The sequence below is a fragment of the Trichoplax adhaerens genome, genomic scaffold (assembly GCF_000150275.1).
Source record: "Trichoplax adhaerens TRIADscaffold_37 genomic scaffold, whole genome shotgun sequence".
NCBI lineage: Eukaryota > Metazoa > Placozoa > Uniplacotomia > Trichoplacea > Trichoplacidae > Trichoplax > Trichoplax adhaerens.
Window position 1 is genome coordinate 81,605 of NW_002060977.1, and position 23,547 is coordinate 105,151.

The 23,547-nt window shown below is 34.1% G+C and overlaps 3 protein-coding genes across 3 annotated transcripts; 2 read left to right on the forward strand and 1 right to left on the reverse strand.

Annotated features, from left to right (window-relative positions):
- Window positions 1–959: 959 nt before the first annotated feature.
- Window positions 960–6,082, forward strand: TRIADDRAFT_62168 (uncharacterized protein; the record flags this gene model as incomplete). The annotated part of the gene is made up of 8 exons (XM_002118094.1): window positions 960–1,072; window positions 1,608–1,682; window positions 2,143–2,265; window positions 2,499–2,570; window positions 3,420–3,494; window positions 3,956–4,027; window positions 4,203–4,274; window positions 4,915–6,082. 8 exons carry the CDS (start codon window positions 960–962, stop codon window positions 6,080–6,082), a joined length of 1,770 nt encoding a protein of 589 aa, XP_002118130.1.
- Window positions 6,083–10,989: 4,907 nt separating this feature from the next.
- On the forward strand, window positions 10,990–17,072 carry TRIADDRAFT_33687 (uncharacterized protein; the record flags this gene model as incomplete). The annotated part of the gene is made up of 33 exons (XM_002118095.1): window positions 10,990–11,045; window positions 11,152–11,206; window positions 11,294–11,326; window positions 11,480–11,539; window positions 11,609–11,687; window positions 11,866–11,953; window positions 12,053–12,111; window positions 12,224–12,286; window positions 12,355–12,431; window positions 12,543–12,617; window positions 12,699–12,770; window positions 12,856–12,946; window positions 13,041–13,172; window positions 13,256–13,325; window positions 13,404–13,458; window positions 13,569–13,640; window positions 13,710–13,818; window positions 13,906–13,969; window positions 14,063–14,161; window positions 14,265–14,342; window positions 14,437–14,532; window positions 14,608–14,707; window positions 14,792–14,846; window positions 15,047–15,147; window positions 15,239–15,471; window positions 15,574–15,645; window positions 15,725–15,785; window positions 15,857–15,955; window positions 16,041–16,151; window positions 16,256–16,433; window positions 16,534–16,688; window positions 16,787–16,921; window positions 17,001–17,072. Coding segments are annotated over 33 exons (2,955 nt in total), but the record flags the coding sequence as incomplete, so codon positions are not given.
- Window positions 17,073–17,708: 636 nt separating this feature from the next.
- TRIADDRAFT_33686 (uncharacterized protein) lies at window positions 17,709–22,048 on the reverse strand (the record flags this gene model as incomplete). The annotated part of the gene is made up of 16 exons (XM_002118119.1): window positions 17,709–17,816; window positions 17,906–18,096; window positions 18,196–18,289; window positions 18,451–18,560; window positions 18,638–18,723; window positions 18,803–18,912; window positions 19,007–19,144; window positions 19,257–19,421; window positions 19,531–19,693; window positions 19,774–19,923; window positions 20,029–20,174; window positions 20,287–20,363; window positions 20,445–20,533; window positions 20,611–20,852; window positions 21,002–21,103; window positions 21,986–22,048. 16 exons carry the CDS (start codon window positions 22,046–22,048, stop codon window positions 17,709–17,711), a joined length of 2,034 nt encoding a protein of 677 aa, XP_002118155.1.
- Window positions 22,049–23,547: the final 1,499 nt, after the last annotated feature.

A 23,547-nucleotide genomic window follows, 5' to 3' on the forward strand; every position in this document is an offset into this window, starting at 1 on the left:
TTATAAATGATATTTTCTAATGCATTATTAAGTTAATATTGATGCTTCTCTTTTTAAATTTGATGTTGTCATTAGAAAATTATCTAATGTAGGAACAATCGTATTTGATGACCATGTGGAAAGCATTCACTCGAAACTGATATCTCTGTAAGTATTATCGTATCATAAGCCGAAAATGTATGATGTATACTGCAGTATACATGTATCCTCCACTCTCTCTATCGCCTGATCGGCTCAAATTCTGCTAGATGGAATCTGCAGGAGATTGTAGAAACCGCATTTTGGTCCCTAGATTATACTATTAGAGAATAAATATACTCGTATACGGCTACCCTTCGTAGATACCATCTAAGCCAATGTAGCTAACTTAAGTTATCCAGGCAAGTTTTGTACCAAACTTTGCTTCCACTATCCATAATCATGGTAGTTTAACAGTGACGTACAATACAATACCTAAAGTCTGTCGTATTCATACTTTAATGCAACAGTAAGATAGTAATCATAATGGATATATTCCGATATTAGCATAGTAATTATTAAATGATGTGCATCAGAGAGCAAGATTTAGTTAGACATCTTTGCTGTAATTTAATTTATTCGTAAGTATTGAATTTATTAAAAAAGGTACTAATTTTTGGAGTAACATCGTTTTTAAATAATAATTGATAATGAATATGCTCCTAGTACAACATATTGCACGGATGTGGCCAATTTTTTTCTAATCGTGATCACGTATTATCACTCAAAATATTCAGTCTTAGTTAAAATCCAGCTTAAACATAGAGTCCGATTCAAAAGAGACTGATCGCAGAGTTGCTATTAAAACTATTAAATTCATGTTCCGATCTAATTCACCGTAAGATTGGCAATGGTCATTTCCGTTTCACATAACAGTATAAGGAAGAATTAATGTTGATGGAATTTACTTATAAAAATATATCAGGTTATAGATAATTAACATGATTCGTAATTTTTTTGAATTAATTACGACATTTAGAGATTTAAGCTATAACAAGATAAAGTCAAATGTTGATTCGTGGTCTTTAAGACACCTAAATGAGCTTTACTCGCTGTAAGTAATGATCAATGTTACTTTGATATATCACAAGCGCCATATGTTGCTCTAGCAATATCCACCAATTATAGTAGTAATATGTTTCTAGCTGTAATAGGAATATGAAGTAAAACACAATATTATGTAGAATAGTCGGTCATACTCATATATTAATCGTAAATGAAGGCTGGTAAGATAAAACAGTATTCTTTTACTATTTGTGCTAGTGGGGTGTACTTAAAAAAGGTTAAAATCTAATTCATTACAGATAAATATTGGCTATCTTGCCTTACGATTTAAATTTAACCTAAACTTTCTTCTTCTTAATCACTAAAACTGCAGCTATTGATGTAATGATTTTGCAGATAATTTTGTGAATGGTTAATTTCATTCATCGATTTAATCAAACCCTTTTCAATAATACAAATACTAGTGTGTCAATATCTATTTAAGATAAATAATCTAAAAGGGGCGTATTTCGATGAATAATTAACATCTCATCAAGTCGCTGCTGCGCATAAAGGTTTAATTTCACGATTTATTTTTATTCTAGTGATATATCTGGAAACAAATTCAAATACTTTCGTCTAATATTTGAAGATCTATTGAGAAAGAAACTGCGAGTAATGTACGTATTCATCTATGAAAGCTGCTAAGTAAGATTTCAGTAATAAATAGATTTATACATGAAGTTGAGTTATCTGCATGGTAATCTTAGATGGAAAAATATATATGTAATCGAAGGTGTAAGCATTGTTCAGTGTAACTAGTCTTCAACAAGAATTTTAATTGATAATGCTTTTCATAATTACGCGTATAATCGAAAGATCAGGTATAGGATTTCATCTGATGAGTTACCTAAGTGTGCTATCATGATGATATGATGTTGCTTGTATTATTATTTTAAAACTGTTTTGGTGGCAGAACCAGCAAAGTGTAGACTTTAGAATTTCCGTACATCTCTTCATTGCAGTGCGTAATATTGACTAGGCCTGCAAATAATGATAAGCAAACAGTGTTTTACTGCAGCAGCGCTGCAGTTATTCCACCACTGCCTTTTAATTTTGTAATTATTTCATCTATCCAAGCAAATTGGCTAATACTGATGCAACGGTTGACGAAATAGAGAAATCCATCGAAATACAAGTTCCTAGATGTTATGGTGAGGGTACGCATGTCGAAGGCGTTAGACCTAGCTGTAACTACGATTTGTAAGTCTGATGAGTTATTGATTTTTATTCTATCTTGCAAAACCTGTGAAGAGTAACTATTGTAAGCTATATGCAACTTAATTATATCATGATTGTTACAAATACAATGCTTGTAGTGAGAAATGTGTCTAATCAATAACTGTAATAATGCTGACAAGATTCAAAATTCTATGTAATCATAATTATGTGAACATGGTCTTAAATTAACTTCTGTCTTCTGCTTGTAAATATAGTAATTTTAGCAGATTGAATTGGACCAAACTGCCTAAAGTATTGAGAATTTATGGGCAACATCTGCAAAATCTGTAAGTATATCTCATAAGCTATACAGGTATTGTACAACCATAATACTGTCTTTTCGTCCGATACAAGATTTTATATTGATTTCATAAATACCTATATTCGTTTCTATAATAGTCGCAAATTTTCTAATAATATAGTCATTCTTCGAGAAATGAAACTTATGTATACATTATGACTATTTCTCCTTATATTATTGTCAAAACTATAAAAATTGTATTCATGAAGAATCGAAAGAATTTTAAAGATGTAATAATTTAATACCTGTAATGGTATACTAATTTTTAACTCTAACTTACGGTTTCAATTATTAGCTATTTAAGCTAGCACCGTCTTTTTTAGATTGATTCGCAATTTTTCGATTTAAAAAAGTATAAAGATTCTGCACTTAATAAATATCTTTTCAATATTTTATAAGAAATCTAACCAGAAACAACCTACGACACTTCGATTTTGGATTTATATTTTCTTGCAGCGACCAGGGATTACATCATCTGTATGCAATAAGATATTATTAATTATAATATTATTTGTAGAACATTGATTAAAGAGTAGAAAACGAAATTTACAATTGTCTTAGTGTAAAGGATATTATAGATATCCGGAAGAAATTAGATATAATAGATAAATATTTCCGTATGCGTGTACACTAATTTACGCTTATCTATATAGGCACCTGAGAAGCAACAACCTAAATTCATTAACAAATGTCCGCAAAATTACACTATTAAGTTTGAAATCGATGTAATTATTACAGAGAAGTTTTATTTATAACCTATAATTAGAATTTGGAGTGCAAGTACTGTACTTAAACTTTGATTAATATTGCTTTTTAAATAAATTACATATATTAGAGATTTATCCAACAATAATTTAACAAATATATGTGAGATTCCATGGGCTACTTTTGCTGAAAACTTAGAGATGACGTAAGTCGTGATTACCAATTATTCTATTTAGTGCTGTTACCATTATCTCTGGTAGCTTGGTAATATAATAGCAATAGCCGCCATTATAAGTTCGTTAAGATTTATTAGAAGGAATGTACAGTACATATCCTTGTTCTTATTCTTTTATAGTAATGTTACGATTACCTAATACTTCATTATGAATGGCTACTCGAAAAACATAAAATTAAAGATAAATGATCGTATAAGAGAGTAACAAGTTGACATAAGCCGCGCTTTAATATGTACCTTACAGTAGAAAGTTGGAGTAAACACTGAAGGGTTATTACACTTATATTTATGATTAAGAATAGTCTATTTCTAATGAAATGGAATACCACAGTATTTGTAATCGCAATACTAACCAATTTATTACTCCTATTTATTTGATAAAAATACGATATCGAATCGATATCTTGATGATTCTTTTGTATTTAATAAAGGGACTTTAGTTGGAACAATATTAAGATATTAACAGCTACCTGTTTTAAAGGTTTAAAGAGGCTTACCAATATGTAAGTACGGTAACATATTTTAAAGTCACTAAGCATCGTGACAATTTACCACAATTAATGATTAGTATCGTTCTAATGTTAATGATATAACAATATAAGGTACCTTATCATAATAATACATGAACTGTTCTCTAAGTTGTAAACTCTTAATCTCGTCTTGCCCATCTATTTCCAGATTAATGCAGGGAAATTCATTAGTTGAGATTAAAAAGGAATCATTCTTTTATACACCTCTACTTAAACATATGTAAGTGCCATTATGATCTGTAAAAGTGTAAAATTCTGATATTACACGCTAAATGAAACTTTTATAACGCTATGATTAATGCTCCCGTTGGAACTTTTTCCTTCCTTATCTTGATTATCTACCGTATAACTATAAATACGTCTTATGGAAAAATAACCGTTTTCGTACTGATAATCAGCTTGTAGTATACTGTCATACCATAGAGACTTGGTTGATACTAATCAAATTAAATAATTTTTCGTGAGCAAATAATCTCTTTAAACTTAGAGATTGAAAAAACTGATCAATTATTGAATTATATAAACTCAATTTTATGTATTTAATCATTAAAGAAGTTATTTGCTATCAGTAACTACTTCACAAAATCTCTCCCACGTTGTACACTCTCCGCATAGCCCCCCCTCCCACCCAGCCCTATTTACATAAAACCTTTTTGCTCAACAAAATCTTCATATGCTAAAAACGATTAACAAGTAAAGGGAAATTTACTATTAAGTAGTTCCTAATGCTATATCTTTCACAGATTTACTTATTGACTTTTTATTATAAGTAACGAATCAAGACATTAAAGTATAGATAATTTTGAATCTAATATTAGCATTAAATCTAACTAATTACGAAATATACTACTACTTTACAGACGCTCAACACGTTTATACTTGTGTTGTATGGTACCAGCATCTATCCAGACTTGTTATCCATTGCGGAAATACGATGGCCTATCGACATGTGATGGATTATTATCTCATGTAACACTGCAAATGTATATTTGGTTAGTTGGTTGTATCGCTTTTATTGGTAACATTGCCGTCTTTACTTTACATATTAAAAGTATAAAAACAAAGAAGAATCCTGTTCCAATATTTCTAATCGCAAATTTAGCTATTTCTGACTTTATTGTTGCTAACTATTTGTTAATTATTGCTATTGGTGATCGATTCTATAGTCATTATAATTTCGCTGTCGAATCTGAGCACTGGCTACGTAGTATACCATGTTTACTTGCTTGTTTTATATGTTGTGCAGCAAGCCTGATGTCGGTCTTTATGATGCTAATTATTAGTATCGATCGATATGTTTGCATCGTTTATCCTTTCTCTGAACGAAAATTAACAGTTAAATCGGCGTTCTTATTAGTTGCATGTTGTTGGCTATTTTCAATTATCTTTGTTGGTATTCCAGTTATGTATAGCGTTGGCGCTGATGGAGATAATCGATTACATGGATACAGTAGTATATGTATGGCTAGTAATGTTTCTAATCCATACTTTAAATGGTGGATTACAGCATTTACACTTATTACAATTATCTGTTGGATTATTACATGTATTCTATACGGTAAAATGCTAAGTTCTATTCGTCAATCAAGTCGTAATGTACGCAAAAGTAAAAGTATCAGTAAAGATAAGCGTATAGCCATACGTCTATTCTTAATATTAGTCACCGATTTAATCAGTTGGATTCCTTATTACATTGTATTTATGCATGTTTTATCTACATCGCATTCGGTTGATATGATAGCTTTGCAATTTACCATTATATTTGCTTTACCAATCAATTCTGCGGTGAATCCATGCTTGTATACACTATCGAGTCAATCCCTTATCAATAAGATTAACAGAATTGGTGGCGTTTTTCAAGGGGCATTGAAATTGATACGAAACAGTATGCAATCCTCTGAAGATCTAAGCGATTTATCGGCCAACAATAATAGAATGAAACCCCATACGAAAACAACTCATGTATTCCGCAGATATAACACACGGGCTAGCATTAATATCGGAAGGAATATGTCATCGAAAATATAGAATAGCTTATTCTACTTAATTCTTTCGTTTACGTATTGCCTTATTGCTTGATCTTTATGAAACTAAGAACATAGTTAAGGCTACGTTCAGGCTATAACATTGCCTGTTACGATTTTTCTTTGAACTTATTTCTATGATCATTTTAAATTACACGATAAGCGTAATGCACTTTGTCGATACAAAATTCTAAAGGAAATTATGTACTGATTTCATGGAATCTAATGTAGTTTGAGTTTAAATTTAAAATATTCATATATGAAATGTAACTTTGTTCCGCAATTACATCAACGTCCATAGACTTTGCAATTTCGGCGATATCCAGTTCTTTAGCATAACATCTTGCGTAATAATCTTCAATAAGGTAGTTTAAATTCGGAGTATTTGTATATGGAATCTAACTTTGTTCTTTCGTTGTATAATCTATTATAATCCGACAAGACATGATTACTCCTAATGCAACGTGCCCATGAAATTGATAGACTTTGTAATTTCGTTGATATCAAGTTCTTTAACATAACATTTTACGTAATAATCATCAATAAGATATTTTAAGTTCAGAGTGTTCGTGTATGGAATGTAACTTTGCTCTTTAGTTGTACGATCTATTACAATCAGACAAGATATGCTTCCATCTAAAAGTGTAATTGTTAGACTTTGTAATTTCGTTGATATTTCATTCTTTAATTAAGTTCAGTATAACATATTGCATGATAATTAATCATTAATAAAATACTGTAGGTTTCTTCCATCTTAAATACATATTTTACAAAGGTATGCACTGGTGAGTACATCTTGTGATACTCGTAAGTTACAACATACCAATGGTTATAATGAAGTCTAAATTTGTTCCTAGTGTTGACGTCAATACTCGCATATACAGTCTGTTTAGGGATATTTTTAATGGCTAGTTTTACTTTCATTCAAGATTATGGTTTACATGCCTCAGTGCTCTATAAGGATTAGATTCTAATACTATATAAATAAAAGATTGAAAAAAAATTTCAAGTTTACATACCAGGCTCTAACAGTAATTAGAGTTGATTAACTAACTATTGGCGAGTATGCAATCAGTTTTAATAAAAGTTTCAAGGTTTGTATAGAATATCATTTCTACCAGTGGAAATTGAACAGTCCATCAGAGTATTAGAGTACAATGTACGTTAAAAAACAGTAGGAACTTAGCTTATGTCACATTTATAAGTCAAAACTCGAAAATTTTATACGGTATTAAGGCAGATCTTACGGTGGTTAAAGAACCACTTGTCAACTGCCGAGTGATCCATTTCTACGAAGATCCACCGTCTCGTTCCGGAAATCAAAGCTATACTACATTACCATCAAATGATCTCTGTAACGTGGACAACTGAAACTACTACCGTTAGTCCCACAATAACTTACGAACACAACACTTGTAGAGTAGACTAGTCCAAAGTTTTATTACAATTATGGAAACAAGCGCAGCAACATACAGTATTCTCGTTTCCAAATCACGTACAACATCCAGTTTTGACGTATATTCATTGAAAATTTCACAAGAATAGACCCAAGTTCGCTGGTTGTCCTATCCAATAAGGGTCCCACCCGAAATTTAGATCGACGATTTTGGAGAGAAGTACAGTATTACAATTTAATTCACTCATAATCATTGGATTCGGTTAGCAAGGCTAAAGGTTACGAGGACGGAAAGTTTCAGATCGTTTGAATTGGGGGTGTTGTAAATATTGAGTATATTGAGGGCGGCTGCAGATTAAAAATTTGACCCATTTTATACCTTAATTAACTTCGCTATTGTAGCTGATGGTAGCTCGCAATAATGTACAGTGTCTACTACTCTCAAGATACCTTATTCGATCGAGAACTGTGGAAGATATCCAGCTATGATCAAACGACAGTAAGAACAACACACGTTAGCCTACGATTGCGCTGTGATCCTTGTTAATAAAGCAACATTACGGTAAACAGGTAAACAAATTCGTTTAGCAATACTTGATACGTGCGTTGAACGCTGATTTCTATTTACAGCCATTAAACCAAGTTAAAACCATGCCATCCTACTGCACTCTATACGTACGCGCAATATGGTATCGCGAATCAGACATTACTGTATCACTGTTCGAGGCCTCAGCTACATCTACTGAAACTATGTTGTCATGATTACAGTAATAAAGTAAGGTAAAATTGCTTTGCAAATTAGTCAATCAAAGACTATATTATTAACGTGCAGCTGCATGGTAGTACACAATGAAAGATTGAGACTATTTGCCTTTACCTGTATACTGTACAGTAAAATAATGGCCATTGAGCTAAGAGAAATGCCTTTGCCTATACAGTACTGTATTCCAAAACTGTGAACTGAACTTGACTGTGGGTTGGATTCGAACAATTAAACGGTCACCTACGGACAAGCAGTTCGGACGGACTTTCACCAGTTGAAATTGACAGTACAGTGCACACAGTACAGTACTGTACTGTACAGTACTACAGACGAGCATTTCGGACGGACTTCCACCAGTTGCAATGGACAGTACAGTGAGTGTACAGTGTACAGTGTACAGTACAGTAACGTACCGTACAGTACTGTACTGTAAACATAATACTGTACTCTACAGTCCATACAGTACAGTACAGTACTGTACAGTACAGTACCGTACAGTACCTCGACTTCTACAGTACTGTACTGTACTGTACTGTACATGTCCGACAAATCTATTTCGCGGCGTCCGGCACTTTTAAAAGGCAGCGATCTGGCGGGAAAAGTAGAGTGTTTTGCAAAACACACCACATGCCTATTGCAGCTTTGTCGATATTGCGTTGATGAAAGCTCAAGGTAAAAGTAAAATGGTCAATACTCTCTTGTCTTATTTTACACGTATATCGCCTAAATCAGAGACACCCAAATCTCAAACACCTGCTAATAAAAGAAATGAAGCCACTGGCAAGGATGGAATGAGAACTGGAGCGAATAATAATCCTATCAGTAGTGCTGGTCATGACAAGCAAGGAAGCCAAGGTGACGATTTGCACCTATTTCAAGTGGTGTGGTCCAGACTAGAAGGTTATCCATGGTGGCCTAGCTTAATTTGCAATGATCCTGATACGATGCAATTTTGTAAAAAGAAGAAAAATGACGACAGCTTTTGGTACCATGTTCAATTTTTCGATAATCCTCCAAGTCGAGCCTGGCTTTCTGCCAAGTAAAATAATGCTCTATTTTGTGTCAATAACTGTAGTAGACTTTTTCCATTGGAGGATGGTCTTGCACCATCGCAACGGTGGCATAACACATTGCATGAACAATCTAATGAATTAGTAAAGCCAAATGTACATCATTCAATATCGTCTTTAGGTAGTTCCAAGAATTGTCCGTGACATAGTTCAAGTCTTTGATGACTAGCAGTTCATTGCATTAGATTGATCTCCAATTGTTACAATTACTACGTTAAATTTAGAATCTTGTTTGGCACGGTTGATAGGACGTCTAGCTCACCCGATTTTTCGTTAGTTGTTGCCCAACGATGAAAGAATGGCTCTCTTCAGCTTAGCCAAATCGAGCGTACTACACGTTACTTGATAGTTATTATCTTGCAAAGAATAAATCGATGCTAAGTAAACTTGCTATTAAATTGATTTGAGCTGTTCTACTCTACACTGATTTCCTTTGCACTAGTTGCACCTATACCGTAATTTGCAGAGTCTAGACAAGCGTTACACTTTCTTGCTATGTCGGTAGAGCAATCGACATGGGTTACGTGATCAATAATGAACTTCCAACTTTTACATAGGGACATTCAAAACTTTAGTGTCAATGATAAGCATGATTTCGATACTGGCCGAAGCAGATTTACTTCTCGTGATCCAAACGTGATAAAAGCCGTAAAGAGCGCGAATGAGGTTATGAAAACCCCGGCAGATCAAAGAGAAAAGTATTTAGCTACTTGGTCAGAAGACTTTGCCGACAGTGATAGCGATGCTGAGTGTTTAATGGCCATGGACATCGATGAGCCTCAAACAGCTCATCGCGACAATAACAACGATGCTGATAGTGATAATGATGAGGATGATATTAATGCTACAGTAAGTTTTAGAAGATTGTGTACATATTAAGACTTTTATCACTATTTTAAGAATGCAGGACTTAATGATTCAATTTTTCATCGTAGATTCGGAGTAAAAGGAACGCAGATAAGACGGCCGGAAAGAGATCAGCTCGTAAAAGGCTGCGGATGTTGGACGATTCCGATTCTGGTAAGTTAGCATCGGCTTAATGTAGTATTGTGTCAATGAGTCATCATACCGATTGAATTGGTTTGCTCGATAAATGCCACTAACAGCTAAAAATGCTTTCGGTATAAGATGCTTACGTTCCCAGTCAAGAAGAAGATAGCTCTAGCAGTAGCAGTGGTGATGAAGAAGTCGATGATATATCTACGCCAGATGAAGATGAGGTGCGTTGTATTATCACTCGCGATGCACCCTAAACGTAATTGTTGCACACTTTCGTCAGTGATAAGTATTGTAGTGGCAATGCAAGCAATTATTGCTATTTCTACGGTTGTACTGATCAACCTTATATTTTTAGGAAGAAGATGTTAATATACCTTTGAAAAAAAGAAACACTAAACTATCTCAATCACAATCAAAGCAATCTAAATCACCTGCAAATCGATCGAAAGTAATAGATGCAGAAAACTTCGAATACCAAGGATCAAGTAATAAGTCTGCATCAAGTACGAACACTGCTACAACAGCTAATCGAAACAATAGTAGTCCGAAGAGTTCTAGCCCTCCCGCAAATCGCAACGTTAATGCTGTAAGTTAAAAATTAGACTGCTTACTTATGATGTTGTCTAATACATAACGAAAATCGTGTAATTCGTGGACCCATTTCGATATTACAGTTAGATGATGGCAATGATAACTATATTCACCAAGGGTTAAAGTGGATGCAAGATGGATTTCGAAAGTACGTCATATTAAATTAATTAATTATCAATGTAGCACAATAGTCGTAGATGCCTACCTGTATTTTACCTATTTTTGATTTCATTGTATGTGTATTGATTCTCTAGAGATTCTAAGGGTCGCCTTCAATCTGATCCAGAATACGATAGTCGAACTCTTTGGGTATGCAACATTGATATTTATTACATCTTGAGGACAGCTGACAGTAAAAACATAAATCGTATTGTTTGTTTTAATCTCTGATATTAGTTACCTTCTGGCTTCTTAAAGGAACAAACTCCGGTACGTACAAGTAATATTTTGCCATTTTGATCTTAAATACTTAGCTTAGTACGGTACAAGGGCACGCGATGTCATAGTGCGATTATATGCAATGTAGATTTTGTCATCTTCTTCTCGTGTCTATTAACTTCTTACTGAACTTCTCGTATTTAGCTAATGAGACAATGGTGGCAAATTAAATCAGAGAACTTTGATTCAGTATTGTGCTTTAAAGTAAGTAATGAATACCTTCAGTTTAATAATATAGCAAGTGATACTACTATTTGTATTGCACGTATGCAGGTGGGGAAGTTCTATGAAATGTATCATATGGATGCTTTAATAGGCATATCTGAGTTGGGATTAATACTAATGAGAGTAAGTTGAATAATTTGTACATTTTGTAACAGCGTAGTTCCAACCAGTGGTCCAGTATATAATATAATTAATGGCCAAAATTCATTCATTTATACCATAATAGTAATCATTCGATCTATTTTCTTAAAGTTTTGTACAATAGTAATTTGTAAAGAGGTATCCGTATAATTTTTAGGGAGGAGCTCAAAGTTCAACGGCCGTAGCGCATTGTGGATTCCCTGAAATCGCCTTTTCAAGATATGCGGAAACTCTTGCTCAAAGAGGCTATAGGTTCATAAACGAAATAATGTGTAATTTTATAACTATTGATTTGAAGCTGTTATTCTCAATCTCGTATATATGTGCTTAAATAAATATTTCTAACGATAGAGTTGTTCGAGTGGAGCAAACCGAAACACCACAGATGATGGAAGAAAGAGTTAAAAGCTGTAAGGAACAACACATTTTACAGTTTATAATAAATTCCAATACAAAATGAATCGTTTACAAATGAAGTGATCTTTCTTAGGTTATTTCATTATTATTATTATTCTATAGTAGCTACTCGCCCAACAAAGTTTGATAAGGTTGTCAACCGAGAAGTTTGTGGTAGAATTACAAAAGGTAGATAAATAGCTTGTTAACTGTTTTCGTAGTGATGCACATGATTCATTAAATGATGTGTTAATTAGCTACCCGAACATTCAGTGTTCAAAATTATGAAGATCCAAATTCTGAAAATGCATTTCTTTTGGCTATCATAGAAAGAGTAAGTTTAAAACCAGTCGATGTTTAGTGATTGGCAATTATTGCTACTTCTGGATTTATCCAGCACTTAAAAAATTATTTAACTTGATAAAATTCTACAAAATGGAACTAGGAAAGAGATGATCTTGCAGTCGGTCACAGCTTACTCGGTGTTTGCTTCCTTGACACAACTATTGGAAAATTTCACGTATGTAAACATCTGGAATGCTAAATTCATAAAAACTAAGATTTTTAACAAAGCTGTTGTAACAACTTATGTGTCCTATAGCTTGGTCAGTTTACTGATGATCGACAGTGTTCTCGATTACGGACCTTAGTAACGCACTTTCAACCGGTTCAGGTAAATTTAAATGACAATATATGCATATAATGTATATTCTATTTAGAATCGTACTCTAATAAATAAACAATTATGGGTACAACAGATATTGTATGAACGTGGAAAAGTCTCTAGTAAATTACAGCATATATTCCAGCACGATTTGCTATCCGCAATGAAGGATGCCCTTGCTCCTGGTAAAGTAAAAATAATAACCAAATGTTTGAGGTTGAAAGCGATACGATAGCAGCTAATTTAGTTTTTAATCGTGTCGTTCTTGTTATCGAACAGGATCCGAATTTTGGGATAGTAACAACACTTTAAAAATTTTATCAGAAAAGAGCTATTTTACTAAAGATGGAAACGAGGCTGATGATGCTTCGTTGGATACCTGGCCAGAAACCTTACGAAATTTTGTTGAAGGTATGATAGTTCTTACTATTTCACGTTATGGTGACTAATATTTTAAAATTTTTGCTACTAATTCATTATTGTTATTGCTACAGGAGACGGATTTGGTATTACTGCTAAGGAAGATTACGATCTCACTGTCAGTGCTTTGGGTGCCTCCATCTGGTATGAGAATTTTGAAGTGTGATGTCCATCATTATGGTAATTAAATTTCGTAGTAAATTTAAGCCTTTACTTCATTAGGTATCTTACGAAATGCTTCTTGGATTATGATTTGATGTCTTTGAAAAATTTTGAGGTGAATTTTCTCAATTTATTGCATATTGTTTGCAATTTGTTCTTCAACTTTAAGGCTGTAATTAAAAGTATTACGCGAGTCTTGATGAGAAATTTGCTATTTTTAAATAGGAGTACGTCCCGCCTGATGCTCCATCGCCAGATCGTCTTGTAGCTGGAAATATTCTAAAGCATAAACATATGGTTAAAATTTATTTTTACGATTAGTAATATTGTGATCAATTTTTGAAATTATATATTATTGTCCTTTAGATTCTAGATGCAGTTACTCTCATAAATTTAGATATTTTACCGACAGCGAGTGACTCTGGTCTTCGTGGTACTTTGCTGGAAAAGCTTGATTATTGCGTTACACCTACGGGTAGATGAAATAATAGCATGTTGTACTTATCCATTCTTGACATGGCAAAAGTTAAAATGGTAAAATACAAATTTTACCTTTTATTAGGCAAACGATTATTCAAGCACTGGCTTTGTACACCGTTGTGCGATCCGGTTTTAATCAATGACAGGTTCAGATTTTTGAATTGTCCATTATTCTTTATGTACAATTTGTGTCTAAATGAAGCCTTTGACTCTTGTGCTTTCAATTTATGGATGTATAGGCTTGATTCTGTAGAAGACTTGATGGCTATGTCTTCGGCAGTATCTGACTGTTTAAATACCCTGCGAAAAATCCCTGATCTCGAAAAATTAATTAACAAGTACTGTACATAGTTCTTCCGTTGTTTATTAATTTTAGTATAAGTTGCAAATACTGTACACGATGACTCCTTAGTAACGAAGCTATGATTCTTTTGATGACAGAATACATAGCCTTGGTTCCTCCCGAAGAAGTAATCACCCTGATAACAAAGCTATCTTTTTTGAAGATACCGCGTATAGGTTTGTGAAATGTTATCTTTATTTATTGTTTTCGTAGTACTTGTTCGCGTCCCTAGGGCACTAATGAGACACTTAATGTTCTCTCGAACTCTAGTAAAAGAAAAATTTTGGAATTCATATCTGTAATTAATGGTTTTAAAACCCTATTACAAAGCATTGAATCTTTACAAACCAACCGAGATAAGATGAAGTAAAGCTCTTGAATTATTGCACTTACATCGAAAATGTTAATATTTAGGCAATGTAACTAGAACACTACTTTCAGATCTAGGCTGCTATTGCAAATTATCACTTATACCGGCGAGAATTTTAGCGGCATTAAGGGAAAGTTTCCTCAATTGTTGGAGTATATACAATTCTTTCAGGTATTGTTTGTAAATGTTACTGTAGTGAACAGTCACCGTTTTAAGTAACGTGATCAATTATAAAATGTTGGCGTATTTATTTAGAAAGCATTTGATCATGAGCAAGCAAAAAAGGATGGTAAAATAATACCTAAACCGGGTACGATACTAAGTGTCCAAAAATCATGACATCTAAAAGTTTGATATCTGCTCTGAATTAACAACGTAGTAAATTAGTCTGCCACCATCGGAGACGGAAATGGTTGCAATAACTGTACAAGTCATTTTTTCTTCGTATCAGATAGTAAAACTTTTTTAAACAGCGAATGTGGAATGCACTTATTAAATTTCAATACACAGGTGCTGATCCTGAGTACGATGATGCCATTCAGTCCATAGCAGAAATTAAGCAAGAACTTGAACATTACCTTGATTCACAAAAAAAGAGATTAAATTGTCGTGTAAGTATAATGTTGTTAACTTTCGTAGAGATAACGTATGTAGATGTATTCAATTAACTTTTGATTTGGGCTGATATGAAACGATATGCAGAACATTCGATACTGGGGACAAGGGCGCAACCGATATCAGATAGAGGTGCCTGAATCAGTGCTATCACGATATACACCAAACGACTATGAATTGAGATCTCGCAAAAAGGGTTTCAAGCGATTTTGGACCGGCGATATATTGAATTTAATAGAAAGCCTAACGAACGCTGAAGAAAGGCGAGACGCAGCTTTGAAAGATGCGATGCGAAGGATTTTTCTGAAGTTTGACGAGTAGTATGTTGATATAAAGTTTTAGACTTGTAATTTTGCTGTAATCAAGCAGTGTTGTTTTTGAATGCGTAAGTATCAAACTTATTTTTAAAATTCATGATTTAGCTATGAAAATTGGAACGTGGCGATACAATGCGTAGCCGTGTTGGATGCGTTATGTAGTCTGGCATCTTACAGGTTAGATAGACGTAATACAGTATGCCAGATAATAACTGTTTTAATACCAAAGTAAGTTAACTTAAATGTAACGTTGCAGTTCTAGCATTGAAAGCGAGAGTTGCCGACCAAAAGTTGCATTCGCCGGCAATAACGATGAGGTATGTTCTAAACTGGGCATAATCCCATTTTGATGACATGTGCTATAATGTTTCAATTATCATTCCTTTAGCCATACGTAGAAATTCGAAATGGTAGGCATCCTTGCATCTCGCAAACTTTCAGTGGTGGTGATTTTATCCCCAACGATACTATCATTGGAATTAAGGATGTCAGTAATCACTCTATTCATGCTAATTTCAACTGGATATTAATCTCTATTAACTCTACTGACGATAAGATTTGTGATACTATAGTCGAATAATTGCAACGAAACTGGTAATAGTGTCCTGGTAACCGGACCAAACATGGGTGGTAAATCAACGTTGATGAGGCAGGTGGGCCTGCTGGCAATTATGGCACAGCTTGTAAGTACAGTACATACTATGTCCTCATTCTGATTTTACGGATGTTTTTGCATGGATTGCTAAGCTTATTTAGATTTTAATTTGTACTATCTGCTTATACTCAGGGTTGCTATGTCCCAGCCACTTCCTGCTGTCTATCTCCAGTTGATCGATTATTTACAAGACTAGGAGCATCAGATAGGATCATGTCAGGAGAGAGTACATTTTTTGTCGAGCTAAGCGAAACTACAACAATTTTACGACATGCAACGAAGCACTCTCTTGTTCTCCTAGATGAGCTAGGTTTGTTTATACTTCATAATCGGAATAATCATTTAGGAACATTTCTTAAAAATCTTGAATGAATCCTGTATTTATAATTCGTTCATTATGCGATAAATAGGACGTGGAACCGCAACTTACGATGGCACTGCTATTGCCGGTGCGGTCGTTAGTCATCTTGCGCATGAAATTAAGTGTCGCACGCTATTTTCAACGCATTATCACTCGTTAGTAGAAGATTTTGTATCCGATCCCAACGTTCGCCTTGGTCACATGGTAAAATTATTTCTTTTTAAGTCATTTTGTATATACTTATACATGCAGACCTCACTAAAGACGATTGACTTTAATTTTATCGGTCTTGTTACATTCAGGCGTGTATGGTGGAAAACGAAGATGATGATGATCCTAGTAAGGAGACTATTACCTTCCTATATAAATTTGTTGCTGGAGCCTGCCCTAAAAGTTATGGATTTAATGCTGCTCGCTTAGCAGGCTTGCCTGACAACGTAAGTTTGAAAATGTAAAGAATTACAGGAATAACCTTTGTGTTTTTTATAAATGAATTCTACGTTATAATCGAATTAGGTAATAGTTAAGGCAAAAAGAAAAGCAAAAGAATTCGAGAGTAGTGCTAAGAAATTGCATTTGTTCAGGTAAGCTAACAAGAAATCGTATAGAGTTGTTTTATGAGCGAAGATGATATATGTCCTAATATATGTTCTCTGTTAGATCTATCTATAATTTGGCTTCTGATTCATCCAGTGTTAAGGAACTTGTCAAATTGTGCCAGAATATGCATCTAAAGTGATACTGCTGATACGTTATCAGCTCATATTTTGTCAGTAACGATGCAAAATTTTACAAATTACTTATACTTGTACTTTAAAGCAATATACCTGTTGTGATTTTATCACTAAAATTATAAACTATATAGCTTATATCCTCTTATAAACGTTATGCACTTTATGGTTAATAAGAAATTGCAAAAAGAATATTTTAGGAATGAAAAATGTTCTGTAATGGTTAATTCCGCACGATGAGATAGACGTATATATAGTATATCCAAATAGGATAAATTGTTGATTTATTTCCGAAATACCAATGAAACATGATTCCAGCATTTTTTTGATCATTTGAATAGTAAAATCTTTAACTGATATTAGACGTACCAGTCAAGTCTATCGAAACTTGTAAACGTCTGTATATTGAACGATAACTAAATAAATGCATTAATTTGGATGGCATCCAATACTATTTATATATGACGTTATTCTCCGGCTTTTTGTCCAGTACCTATTTCTTAGACTCTTGACCTTCAAAAAGGTGGTACTTAGTAATTGTTTCTTTCCATGTTGTGAGTCCTTTAACCAAGTCTGAGACTACCTTTGGCGCAATATCCGCCTATCAATTAGGATATACAAGCAATTATAATCTTACTTTATTGCCCAATAGATTAATCAGCATTTAAACTACAAAATGTTGTTGATTACGTTTAATCTGATCTGCTGCATGGTATTTCGTTCGCGAAGTGTTACAGTGGCTGGATTATTGGTGACAGTATCGAAGTCAACTGTAATACCATAGGGGATGCCAATTTGATCTGTTCGTGCATATCGTCTACCAATAGAGCCAGCAGAGTCATCAACCTTGTTTGAAATTCCGTGCAATTTTAATTCACTAGCTACATGCAATAAAATTCGACAATAAGTTAGCGGATAACGTAATGCCTTTATGAACTTTTGTAACCAAAATTGAAATTTATAGATCCTATACTGAGTACCTAGCTGCTTTATGTAAGGATCAAATTCTTTCTTAGCACTAAGTGGAAGAACACTACATTTTACTGGAGCTACGGGAGGAGGCAAAGACAGCCACTAGAATATGAAATAGAAATACAGTGTAGAATGTAGATAATCTCAACAAAAATCTATTTGTTGGCACTTATATTTATAAGAAACTAGTAAAATATTTAGCAACAAATAATATATTGTACAGGACTAAAATTACGCGGCGCTTTTATAATTCTTTAATATACCGATCTTTGCTCATCTCCTTCTCGTATTCGAAAATTATGTTCTAGAATTGAATATAGGATACGCCCAAATCCAAACGAAGGTTCGATCACAGATGGTGTAATATCCACCACTATATACGCGCATACGTGCAAGAATACAAACGATCTAAGAGAATGAACGTTTTCAACGACAATTGTAGCAACTAACCATGAATTTCTTTCTCATAACGTTTAACTGCTATCATATCTTCGCTTATTGTTAACTTCTTCGAATCGATATCTACTTCAATTTGGCTGCAAGAAATTTTTAGAAATTTTAAATTGCTATTTACATGGCATATTAACATAATGAATGTAATCAATTTAACTTTACCTTGTATCCTTTAGCATTTTATCATATTTTTCAGCTGTATCATTGTCTAGATTACTGAAATATTGCATAATTTTCTTAGCATCGCCCTTAAACGCTTTACCTACTTTAGACTTGTTTAAGACAACTTCGACGACAGGAGTGATTTTGTAATTATTGTTAAGGTTAACTATTGAAATTCATCTTTAAATAGCAATTATTATAAACTGAATGATATTCATTAATTGTAACGGATATTGGCTCTTTCAGAGTTTCCCTAGCGCATAGACTAGCACCTGTAGCCTTAACATGACATTTTAAGTCATAGCATGAACGATTAGCACATCCAACACATTCTACCCACCCCTAAACAACAAAAATTATATCATGTAAAGATCTATGGTTACAACCATATATAAAATTAAACTATCCAAGTACTAAGTACATTGTATTGTAAAGTTATAATTATATAATTTACGTAGGAGGTTTTGCATTCAGCGTCCCAACAGTCTGTGGCGTAGTGAGCCATTTCATTATCCATATGTTGTCGAAATCGTAAATATTTAGGATCTATGCCCATTTTTGTTAGATAAAGGCTTATACGTCCAAGAAAATATCCCATACACCGACTGCCAATAACACCCTACGGGATAATTGATGTTATATTATCAACCCTTTTGTTCATATTATTACTTAGTGTTATTATGATTGAAATCCTTTAGTATTGTATATTTCTTATGATACACCTGTACCTCATCCACAGCATTTTTAATGGACATTTTCCTAGTAGGCTTCCCACTAACTTGATGATCTTTGGGGAATAAAGTTACTTCAACATCAGCAACAGAGTCAAATTTGAAATGATCATTGTCATTGGGATGATAAAAGTATTCAATCTCTCCCAAGGTGAATTCTCTACGGGAAAAATTGTCCAATTGTTAAGCTAATATATAGTCATTATTCCAGGGTAATTATCAAATTATAGCATATCATACCTAACTCTTAGAAGACCTGATCGCGGGGATACTTCATTTCGAAAAGCGGAACCAATTTGAGCGGCTGCAAAGGGTAATTTGCCTTGATTATACTCCAGTAAATAGTCAAAATTAACAAACATCCCTTGTGAAGTTTCAGGTCTCAAGTAGCTGTGAAGTAATTTTGTTGCTTAGTAATATAATAATGATTATAATTTGTAGCTTTTAGTGTCAATAAGAGGAATATACGTATCAAATCATTATAGTTATTTTTACCCGCTAACTCCACCACTAGGTCCAATTTCCGTCCGAAACATAAGGTTGAAAGGCATAGGATCGGAAACGTTATTGCCTGTTACTGGAGATTTTACCTCGAATTTTTTTATTTGGTCTCCCAACTCCTGCAGACTTAAACTTTCTACCTACACAATTACGATGGCCAATTAATGAACTTGATTAAACGATTTTACCATTTCTGATAACATATCGAATGAAAATGAAGCTAATCCTTTACTATATACTTGCGTAGAATACCTTGGTGCGCAAGTTGATAATTTCTTGCCTGCTATCGCCTTCTAGATTTTTATCTGCTAGCAGTTTTTCCAAATGAGCTACAACAGAAACATACGTAGTTTTGAATTTTGAATCATTATTACTTTTGAATAGGCAGTAATATCACAATGAATCGCTACCGTCTAATAAGTGGTCTGCCCTAAGACATTCTCCGGTTTTGACATCTTTTACTACGTAGTCTAGAAAACGATCAAGATGGCCGGAAGCTCTGTAATTTTAAAAATGCAATATAACATTTTATGAGATATTATCATCCAAACACAGAATATGAATAATTTAATGTACTTGAAAACTGGTTCTGGCGCCAAACTACTGGATTCGATTTCCAGCATATCTTCTTCCAATACAAAATGCAATCGCCATTCCTGCAATAAATTATTTTTCATAGCACAACCAGTCGGTCCAAAATCATACAAGCCAGCTATGCCACCATATATAGAGAATGAAGGCCGATAGAAAAATCTTTGCTTCAATAATGTCTCTAATTGGCTACGATTGAATTCGTCAGGGGGATTCAAAGCTTTTTCCTAATTGTTGGACAGCAACATTTTCAAATTTGTATCGATATAATATATAATGCCAAAAAATGTCTATTCTATTTATGGAGTATTCTCTTATCATTGGAGTGAGAAAAAGTGCTGATGTGATTGTGATAAATGATGTTCATTTAGCTAACCTTATCTTCCAGTTGTTTTTTACGTCTTTTCAATTCAGCAACAGCTCGACTAATGTCCGCTTTGGGTGCTTGACTTTCCTTTAGTTCCCTTACTCTATCACCCTAATATTAAACGAAGAATAAAATCAATTTATCATTGCATTGCTCAATGTGTAATAACCATGGCTACTGGCTAAGATTGCAGTAATGTAAGATAGCAATGGTATATATATAATCCGAAAAATGAAGAAATTTTCGATCACTGTCTATTACAACTACAACACGTATGATATTCCATCTGTACTATAATGTAATATTACTGCAATTATAATAATTTAACGCGAAAATATGTGATACATGGTTAATTAAAGCACGCATGCTGCTACTTTAAAAACATTATTACCACATGAAGTTTTTAACGGAGATGTTTGCATCGTATCTCGTCGTCACTCTGGTGTATCTACTGTACTAATTGCCGACCAACTGAAGTCCAAATACGTGTAGATAGGCTACTCTTTAATAAATTGATAATAACGAGTTATGCAAAATATGATATGTCCTGTATTCTAGTGACGGAATATCTTTAAGTAGTACTAATGAATTAATTCAACTATGAATCGACATACGTCATTGCACATTAAATACTTTCATTCAATCGTTTGCATGCTAAGATTATAACTGTAACACATTAATTTAGTGTATTAATGATAGACTGAATTTTCTGTTCTATTTCATATCGCTAAAAGATTACAGTGACTGTCTGTTCAGGTTATATGAGGTATGCGGAATCTGCGAATATGGTATCCATGGATTGTAATCATACTCGAGTAAATGACAGTTTGTTACTGGTATGGCTATGAGCAATCACATCATGACCAATGAATTAGTGTTAGCACAGTAGCCAAGAATCAACAATACCTTGCTTCAGGTTTACGAATACTGTACTGCTATCGTAACGCAACACATTTAATTGATTTCAACTCATTTCATTCAATGGAAACAAACCTGTTCTTTGACAAGCAAGCGTAGAGGCGCAAGTTGCTGCTCTATTTCAATCTCGCTAGCCATAGTGTGCAATTGAGACGATTTGAAGAAATTGAACGCGCAGGAAATTACGGATAAACGAACGAGCCAACTATCTCGATGTATCAATGAGTTAGAATAATCACGATCTCGTTGTTGAGACGAATTAGGGAGCCAACAATCTCGATAGATCGATGCGCTATAACAACGATTATGTTGTTGAGACAGGTAGACCAGCCAAGACTGAGATTGATAGTGGCGAATAGTATTGATAGCACGAGGCAAGGTGTTATTCTTAGCTGAGATGGAGAGAAATTTGGCTAGCGACAGCATAAGAAGAGCAGGGCAGATTCCTGTTGTGAGGCACTGCTAGGTGCTGTAACTACGCAATAACGGATATTGCTGATGAAAAAGAGACGAATGCAATTGACTGTGCAGCCGATGCTCTCACTACAGTACGGCAAGGTTAGACATTTTTTAGTTGCGGCATGTCGTACAGTACAGTACGGTACTGTATGTGCAGAAAGTATTGTACACTGTACACTGTAAAGTACAGTGTACAGTATCATAGTACAATACTGCACACTGTAATCTACAGTGTATAGTACTGTACTTTGAACAGACCTCGGCAGAGACTCCTCAACCAACCAACTTGCACAAAATTCATCAACTAGCCGTATCCAACCCCCGTCCCATATCTTAGATAAGTAAAACATGTAACTAGTACAGTACATACTGTGATTACAACAGAATGCAATTGACTGTGTACTGTGCAGCCGATCCTCTCACTACAGTACGGCACGGTTTAGACCTGACCACGGTTAGACATTTTTTAGTTGCGGCATGTCGTACAGTACAGTACCGTTTCGTTCAGAAAGTATCATGATATAATACTGTACGCTGTACACTACAGTACAGTACAGTGTACAGTACTATACTTTAAACAGACCTCGGCAGAGACTCATCAACCAACCAATTTGCACAAAATTCATCTACTACCCATATCCAACTCCCGTCCCGTATCTTAGATACGTACAACATGTAACTACTACTGTGATTGCAACAGAATACAATTGACTGTGCAGCCGATCCTCTCACTACAGTACAGTACAGTATCATAATACTGTACTGTACACTAGTGTACAGTGTACAGTGTACAGTACTATACAGTACTTTGAACATTCATCAACTACCCATATCCAACTCCAGTCCCGTATCTTAGATACGTAAAACATGTAACTTGTACTGAGCTTGGTAAATATTCTTCAATTCACTTTACGTCACTTTACTTCACGTCACGCCTTGATCAGTAGTTCACTGTAGTTGATACTTGATAGTACTGTACAGTCACAGTGTACAGTATAACTTGATACTAACTCTTACACGTTAGTCAAATCCTGTAAAGTATTTCTAACATTCCATTTAGCATATATGTTGCAAAATGAGCTGGGGTCAAATCAGTAAAATGCTCTTCAGGGTTGTAACAAACACTGCTTACGACTACTGGAAAAAGCCCTGACATCCTGCACAGTACATACAACGCT